Source organism: Mchenga conophoros, linkage group LG10, assembly GCF_057382185.1.
Source record: "Mchenga conophoros isolate Kocher_MC1m ecotype Shallow Benthic linkage group LG10, M_conophoros_male_GT1.1, whole genome shotgun sequence".
NCBI lineage: Eukaryota > Metazoa > Chordata > Actinopteri > Cichliformes > Cichlidae > Mchenga > Mchenga conophoros.
Genome location: NC_140535.1, coordinates 35,314,631 through 35,323,983, shown reverse-complemented (window position 1 = coordinate 35,323,983; position 9,353 = coordinate 35,314,631). Strand labels below are relative to the sequence as shown.

At 41.5% G+C, this 9,353-nt stretch overlaps 1 protein-coding gene across 1 annotated transcript; it reads left to right on the top strand.

The window, feature by feature from the left end:
* Positions 1 to 4,376: 4,376 nt before the first annotated feature.
* Positions 4,377 to 5,321, top strand: LOC146566339 (olfactory receptor 2A12-like). Its single transcript, XM_085287879.1, has one exon. The coding sequence runs from the start codon at positions 4,377 to 4,379 to the stop codon at positions 5,319 to 5,321; it is 945 nt and encodes a 314-aa protein (XP_085144005.1).
* The last annotated feature ends 4,032 nt before the right edge of the window (positions 5,322 to 9,353 follow it).

Genomic DNA, 9,353 nt, shown 5'->3' with positions numbered 1-9,353 from the left:
AAAATGTGGTTTTAGGAGTAAACAACAGGTAAACAAAGACTAGAGTGTTAGGCTGATTGTTTTTTTGTTTGTTTGTTTTTTATTAATAACAATTTTAGGTGGTTGACCTGCCCAGAGGTATTAGTTAGGAGTTGATTTTGGTTAAGTGGGAGACAGAAAAAAAAAGACCCATGTAATGATTACATTCCTTTTTATCAAAAAGGAAAGTTTTAAGCCTAATCTTAAAAGTAGAGATAGTGTCTGTCTCCCGAAATCAAACTGGAAACTTGTTAAATAGAAGAGGGGCCTGAAAACTGAAGGCTCTGCCTCTCTCTCTATTTTTAAATAGGAAAGTGAAGTTTTCTAATAGTGTAATATGATACTGCAAGTCCATAAGACAAGATGGGACCTGATTATTCAAGATCTTATAGGCAAAGAGGCAGGATTTTAAATTTGACGCTGGATTTAATAGGGAGCCAATGAAGAGAAAACAATATAGGAGAAATCTTCTCTCTCTTTCTAGTGCCTTTCAGGACTCTTGCTGCAGCATTTTGGATTAACTTTGGGCTTTTCAGGGAGTTTTTAGGACTTCCTGATACTGTCACGCCTGCCGAAGCAGACGGCATGGTGTGAAGAGATTGGGGACCCAAATGCAGGCACAGAGACGACGTTGGATGATAATGAAAGGTGAGCTTTTATTTCTGGCTGCAATACACTGAAACAGGAGGAAGTGAGAAAACAGAAACCTTGACTGGGGAAAGCCAACAATAACACTGAACCTGAGGACTGAGACCAGAGAGGGGGTAAGCTGATGGAGGAAACGCAGAGGCAACACGGATGAAGATATGCACACAGTGCAACAAGGAACAGAGAGAAATATACACTATATATGCACACAGAGGTAAACGAGGAGATAGCAAACAGGAGGGGATCACAGCTGTGACTAATCAGACACAATGAGACCAGGAGGAAGCAAAATAGAATACACTGAAACGGTTAAAGTAACACAGGAAACACACCAACATAGAGACAAGGATGACTAGAAGTGTCAGGGCTCTGTGTGCGGGCAGGCAGAGATGAGGATCCAAATGCAGGACTCGAACACAGAATTGAAACTCAAAAAACCTCAGCTTTATTGCTGGCAGAAAAACAAACATGGAGTGAGGATGGAACACTGAGACCAAGGACACACAGGCATAATTCTGAGGGTACGACGCGACACTGTGCATGGGAAAACACAGGGCTTATATACACAGGGTAGTAACGGGGGAATCGGCAACAGGAGGGAGACACAGCTGGGAGAGATCAGGGCTAACGAGACGGGGGAGCTAAGCTGCACACACTAACATAAGACAAAGACTTTCACAATAAAACAGGAAACATGAATTACTAAACAAGCATGCAGACTTTACACTGAGAGACAGACAGAATGACACATGGAATCTGAACTAAACTAAACGTGAGATATAACTGAGAACAAATCCTTAAGCACGGATAAACAGAAACAAGAAACTAATAATAATCATCATCATCACTACGAGAAGAAAACAATCCATGAAGCAGAAATAAACCAAAACATAATAAACTCAAAATACTGGGTCCAACGGACCCAGAACCGTGACAAGAAGTAACACAAGAGAAACAAAGGAGGCAAAGTAACATAACCTACAGACCAGAAAACAACAAACAACAATAAAGAATGACTACTGGAACTAGAAATACAAAACTAAACCATTAAAACCCACTAAATTACAGAATGCAAATAATGATAACACAAAACACTGTGTCTCCAGGCCCAGGAGCATGACGCTAATGAATTACAGTAGTCCAGCCTAGAAGTAATAATGAGCTTAATAATGAGCTAGTTTTTAATCACTCTCAGATACAATGATTCTAATAGATATTTGTGGAAGAAAGCAGTCCTAGATATTTGTTTAATATGTGCATTGAAGGTCAAAAATGACTCCAAGGTTCCTCACAGCGTTACTGGAGGCCAAGGTAATGCCATCCAGAGTAAGAATCTGGTTAGATACCATATTTCTAAGCTTTTCAGGGCCGAGTACAATAACCTCAGTTTGATCTGAATTGAGAAGCAGAAAGTTAGCGGCCATCCAGGTCTTTATGTCTTTAAGACATTCCTGCAGTTTAACTCATTGGTGTGTGTTATCTGGCTTCATGGACAGATAGAGCTGGGTGTCATCTGCATAGCAGTGAAAATGTATGCTATGTCTTCTGATGACACTGCCTAAGGGAAGCATGTACAGTGGGGCAAAAAAGTATTTAGTCAGCCACCGATTGTGCAAGTTCCCCCACTTAAAATGATGACAGAGGTCAGTAATTTGCACCAGAGGTACACTTCAACTGTGAGAGACAGAATGTGAAAAAAAAATCCATGAATCCACATGGTAGGATTTGTAAAGAATTTATTCGTAAATTAGGGTGGAAAATAAGTATTTGGTCACCTCAAACATGGAAAATCTCTGGCTCTCACAGACCTGTAACGTCTTCTGTAAGAAGCTTTTCTGTCCCCCACTCGTTACCTGTATGAATGGCACCTGTTTGAACTGATCATCTGTATAAAAGACACCTGTCCACAGCCTCAAACAGTCAGACTCCAAACGCCGCCATGGCCAAGACCAAAGAGCTTTCGAAGGACACCAGGAAAAGTATTGTAGACCTGCACCAGACTGGGAAGAGTGAATCTACAATAGGCAAGCAGCTTGGTGTGAAAAAATCAACTGTGGGAGCAATCATCAGGAAATGGAAGCCATACAAGACCACTGATAATCTCCCTCGATCTGGGGCTCCACGCAAGATCTCATCCCGTGGGGTCAAAATGATCATGAGAACGGTGAGCAAAGATCCCAGAACCACACGGGGGGACCTGGTGAATGACCTGCAGAGAGCTGGGACCAAAGTAACAAAGGTCACCATCAGTAACACACTACAACGGCAGGGAATCAAATCCCGCAGTGCCAGACGTGTTCCGCTGCTGAAGCCAGTGCATGTCCAGGCCCGTCTGAAGTTTGCCAGAGAGCACATGGATGATACAGCAGAGGATTGGGAGAATGTCATGTGGTCAGATGAAACCAAAGTAGAACTTTTTGGTATAAACTCAACTCGTCGTGTTTGGAGGAAGAAGGATACTGAGTTGCATCCCAAGAACACCATACCTACTGTGAAGCATGGGGGTGGAAACATCATGCTATGGGGCTGTTTTTCTGCCAAGGGGACAGGACGACTGATCCGTGTTAAGGACAGAATGAATGGGGCCATGTATCGTGAGATTTTGAGCCAAAACCTCCTTCCATCAGTGAGAACTTTGAAGATGAAACGAGGCTGGGTCTTCCAACATGACAATGATCCAAAACACACCGCCCGGGCAACAAAGGAGTGGCTCCGTAAGAAGCATTTGAAAGTCCTGGAGTGGCCTAGCCAGTCTCCAGACCTCAACCCCATAGAAAATCTGTGGCGGGAGTTGAAAGTCCGTGTTGCTCGGCGACAGCCCCAAAACATCACTGCTCTCGAGAAGATCTGCATGGAGGAATGGGCCAAAATACCAGCTACTGTGTGTGCAAACCTGGTAAAGACCTATAGTAAACGTTTGACCTCTGTTATTGCCAACAAAGGTTATGTTACAAAGTATTGAGTTGTATTTTTGTTATTGACCAAATACTTATTTTCCACCCTGATTTACGAATAAATTCTTTACAAATCCTACCATGTGAATTCATGGATTTTTTTTTTTTCACATTCTGTCTCTCACAGTTGAAGTGTACCTCTGGTGCAAATTACTGACCTCTGTCATCATTTTAGGTGGGGGAACTTGCACAATCGGTGGCTGACTAAATACTTTTTTGCCCCACTGTATAATGCATCACCAAGGAACAGAAATAAAATCCCTATCCCAAATCTTTAATTCAAGCAGGCCTCACAAACGCACTGAAAAAATGTCACAAAGTGGCAATTTCTACACTCTCCACCGACAAAACAGATGGGAAAATGCAAATGTGGAAGAAAAAAAGCCAGCACAACAATTGAAAAGATCCGAATAAAGCCAGTGAGAGGTTTAAACAAACTGAGGAAACTGATCATATGATTTGGGATGTGTGGCAGATTAAGCTCAGGGGAAACTAATGAGGGTTGGTCAATCAAAACTACCAAGAGAATGTTGTGAAACCAATAGAATTTTAAAGAGATCAAGAATTACTAAATAAAACAGTCTAAATCCAAAAAGGTATGGCACAGACCAAAGACCTGTGGTAGCTAAAATACTACCACAGTTTTTTTTTCTTCAAGAGAATAGTATCTTTCAAGACACTTTAAAATCCCTTTAAAGTTTGAAAATAAACATGTTTTTTTGTCTTCTCTCCAGGTTGAAATTAACCTTCTGCACTATGGAAAACCAGACTTCAGATATCCTGCTCTTAGAAGGTTTACAGGTCAGCCCAGATGCCTCCATTCCTGCTTTCATCCTCCTCCTCCTCATCTATAGCTTCATCATGTTTTCCAACATTGTCCTGGTGATCCTGATCACGCTGGATAGTAGCCTCCACCAGCCCATGTATCTGCTCTTCTGTAACATGAGCATTAATGATGTATTTGGAGCCACAACAATCATTCCACGTATGCTGAGGGATATTTTTATTCCCAGCTCAGATCGATACATCCACTATGTAGACTGTGTCATTCAGGCCTTTTGTGTTCACATTTATGCAGGTTCTTCTCACACTATACTCATGATCATGGCTTTTGATCGCTATGTGGCAATCTGCAACCCGCTGCAGTACGCCACCATCATGACCAACTGGATGGTGGTGAAGCTGTCGGTCTTGGCCTGGGCAGTAATCTTCATTATGGTGACAATCCTCGTGGGCCTCAGCGTTCGCCTGTCACGCTGCAGGTGGATCATATTTAACCCTTTCTGTGACAATGCCTCTTTGTTTAAGCTCTCCTGTGAAAACATCCTCATCAATAACATTTACGGTCTCGGCTACACTGTCCTTCTGCTGGGCTCCTCCATTGGCAGCGTCACTATCACCTACCTGAGGATCGCCATGGTGTGTCTGAGCAGCAAGAGCAAGACACTGAACAGCCGGGCGCTCCAGACCTACACCACCCACCTGACTATGTATGTCATCATGTTTTTGTCAGGCATTGTCATGGTGCTCCTCCATCGCTTCCCACATTTGACAGACCAAAGGAAGTTAGCCTCCATGATGTTCCATGTGGTTCCTCCAGCACTGAATGCTGTTATCTATGGGATGCAGATCAAAGCAGTCCGACAAAAAATGTTCATCATGTTCACGAGGAATACAGTGACTGTGACTGACGGGAAATGATTCATATTCTCAATAAATAAATAAATATATTTACAGTACGTTTTTCTGCCTTTCATGTTTTTTTTATTTCTCATATCCCGATTTCCTTTGTGTATTTTACTAAATACATACATCACAGCAGTTCACCTCAGACATCTGCATTCCCCTCAATATAATGCAGGTAAGGCCTCAGTCACACCAGACACCAGTTGGTGTCTGCCTGACAAGTGTGAAGTGTGTGTCAAGAGCTTCTCCATTGCACCATAAGAAGATCCTTCATAACTTTCCCTAGTGCCATATCATTAGAAGGCATAGCATACATTTTCACTGCTATGCTGATGACACCCAGCTCTATCTGTCCATGAAGCCAGATAACACACACCAATGAGTTAAACTGCAGGAATGTCTTAAAGACATAAAGACCTGGATGGCCGCTAACTTTCTGCTTCTTAATTCAGATAAAACTGAGGTTATTGTACTCGGCCCTGAAAAGCTTAGAAATATGGTATCTAACCAGATTCTTACTCTGGATGGCATTACCTTGGCCTCCAGTAACGCTGTGAGGAACCTTGGAGTCATTTTTGACCAGGACATGTCCTTCAACGCACATATTAAACAAATATGTAAGACTGCTTTCTTCCATTTGTGCAACATCTCTAAAGTTAGAAATATCCTGTCTCAGAGTGACGCTGAAAAACTAGTTCATGCATTTATTACTTCCAGGCTGGACGACTGTAATTCATTATTATCAGGAAGTCCTAAAAACTCCCTGAAAAGCCTTCAGCTGATCCAAAATGCTGCAGCAAGAGTCCTGACAGGGACTAGAAAGAGAGAGCAGATTTCTCCTGTTTTGGCTTCCTGTTAAATCCAGAATTGAATTCAAAATCCTGCTCCTCACATACAAGGTCTTAAATAATCAGGCTCCATCTTATCTTAATGACCTTGTAGTACCATATCACCCTATTAGAGCACTTCGCTCTCGCACTGCAGGCCTACTTGTTGTTCCTAGAGTATTTAAAAGTAGAATGGGAGGCAGAGCCTTCAGTTTTCAGGCCCCTCTTCTGTGGAACCAGCTTCCAGTTTGGATTCAGGAGACAGACACTATCTCTACTTTAAAGATCAGGCTTCAAACTTTCCTTTTTGCTAAAGCATATAGTTAGGGCTGGACCAGGTGACCCTGAATCCTCCCTTAGTTATGCTACAATAGACGTAGGCTGCCGGAGGATTCCCATGATGCATTGAGTTTTTCTTTACTCACTATGTATTAACAGACCTCTCTGCATTGAATCATATCTGTTATTAACCTCTGTCTCTCTTCCACAGCATGTCTTTATCCTGTCTTCCTTCTCTCACCCCAACCAATCACAGCAGATGGCCCCGCCCCTCCCTGAGCCTGGTTCTGCCGGAGGTTTCTTCCTGTTAAAAGGGAGTTTTTCCTTCCCACTGTCGCCAAAGTGCTGCTCATAGGGGGTCATATGATTGTTGGGTTTTTCTCTGTATCTATGAAGAGCCTTGAGGCGACTTTTGTTGTGATTTGGCGCTATATAAATAAAATTGAATTGAAATTGAATTGAATTGTAAGAGCTTGGTCCGTATAGCCACCAATGAGTTGGACTTGTTCCCGGTGGGTGATGAGCTCTGCCAGGGCTGCCCTTTGTCATAGATTCTCTTCGTAATTTTTATGAACAGAATTTCTAGGCATAGCTAAGTGGCAGAAGGCTTTCACTTGGGTGGCCTAAGTGCTGTGGCTGCAGTGATGCGGAGGCTGCACTGGTCTGTTGTAGTGAAGAGAGAGTTGAGTGTAAAAGGGGGCACTCTCAATTTACTGGTCGATCTACATCCCCTACCCTCACCTATGCTCATGAGCTGTGGGTAGTGACCGAAAGAATGGAATCACGGATACAAGTGGCGGAAATGGGTGGCTGGCATCTCCCTTAGAGATAGGGTGAGGAGTTCAGCCATCCGGGGAGGTCTTACTGTTTACTCACGCGACAAACCATCAGCATCAGGGAACATGTTCACATTATAAAAAACGTGTCAGCCAAGCCTCAGGTGTGATATCAGGAGGTTCATGTCAACTGAGGTGAGTATGAGACACAAACACACACATGATCTTACTATAGACTAAAATGGCTGTAGCCTTTGCTGGGTTTTATTTGTGTTGCATTTGGTGGAGTTAAGACTTCATGTCACTAATTCGTTGTTGGATGGCCTTTCTTTGCTCTCTGATTTATATATGTATGTAGTTTATATAGTGTTGATTAAAATCTTAATGCTGGTGGTTCGAACTATCAGGAAAATGTGGTTTTAGGAGTAAACAACAGGTAAACAAAGACTAGAGTGTTAGGCTGATTGTTTTTTTGTTTGTTTGTTTTTTATTAATAACAATTTTAGGTGGTTGACCTGCCCAGAGGTATTAGTTAGGAGTTGATTTTGGTTAACACTGCAGTGTGTGATCTACTGATAGTAGTAATAGCCAAAATTTTTAAAATGTCTGAAAGTCTGTCTGGTTAGTAAGCAACTAAAACAAAACCTCACCCTAACCCTTGAAAGGTTAATGGGGATCTGGTGGATGTAAAAAGGATTAATTTTTCCATTTGAGCACTTTAAATCTAATTTCCTTTGCTGTGCACGTTATAATCTTTATACTGCTGAAAAAAAAAGAGAACACTTGGAATGAAATTTCAATGAACAAACTAAAACTCAACATGAGGAAACTTCAATTCAGGAATTCTAATTCTATCACCAGAGGAACATTTGTTCATTTCCTACTGCTACAACAAGCTTTAGAAATTGTGCTTGTAAAAAAAACAAAAGAAGTGGAAAAGCATCACATGTTTAAAGTTTCGATTAGACTTTTTAATTTATTCGTGATCTTGCATAAACAGTGGCAATAAAATATAGTTTCTTTTACCGAGTTTTGAAATCAAGTTTGTACCTGATGATGACTCATCAGGGGAACATCAGGTTACCATTTCTGGAAGATCCCTTGAAACCACAGAGAATAGTTGGGTCTGTTGTTTATCAGTGGTATCTAATGTCATTGTGTTTCCCTGATGAATCTCACATTTCTATTACCTAAACAGAAATGTAAAATTTAAATTACATTTTTCTTCATCCCTTTCTTTTTGGCTGGAGCTGCAGTGTTGTGTGATGCATTTTCATTTTCATTTTGGGTTAAATACAAAAAGCAAAAAGCTACATTTTTCAAGACGGCCTTATTTAAAAAGATGTGCTCATCTTGGTGGAGAATATTCAGCTCATTTCGCACTGTGACCAGTTGGGAGTGAGAAGTGGGAGACAAAAAAAAAAGACCCATGTAATGATTACATTCCTTTTTATCAAAAGGAATTGTCATGTTTCAGCTGTGTGGAGGCAGGAAAAGGACCCAAACGCAAAACTCACGACAACAAAATTAAACTCAAGAAGCTGCTTTATTGCAGAATGACATGAAAAACTAAACTAAACTAAACTAAACTGGGACATGGATAACTAATACACAGGGAAACACAGCCATGAGGGAGATTACGACACTGACAAAGAGAAACACAGGGCTTAAATACACAGAGGGCACAGCTGGGAGTGATCAGGCTGGACGAGACAAGGGAAGCAAAACTAGAATCATTCACATGAGACATGGACCTTCAAAGTAAAACAGGAAACACACTGACTGAACGCTAGACATGCAAACTTAACAGCAACTGAGAAGACAGAACATAGGGACCTGAAACATGGGACAGAAAGCCACAGTAGACACAACGTGGACATAACAACGCCACAGGGAAAGAGTAAAACAAAACACAGAACTTCTTAGAAAATAAAATAGGAAACATAATGAAATGCAAACATGACTACATGAACTTGACAGCATAACAGACTTGAAACACATGAAGGGTAAGGGAGACTTAACAGGGGTTGGAAGACACAAGGGGAATCTAATAACAAAGAACTAGAAAAACTCATGAGCTTAATCATATAAACATCCAAATAAACTAAACTCAAAACACTGGGTCATAAGACCCAGGATCGTGACAGGAATGTTTTAAGCCTAAT

Bases quoted from the DNA above. Each gene is read 5' to 3' on its own strand.
- LOC146566339 (XM_085287879.1), top strand. From the start codon at position 4,377: ATGGAAAACCAGACTTCAGATATCCTGCTCTTAGAAGGTTTACAGGTC.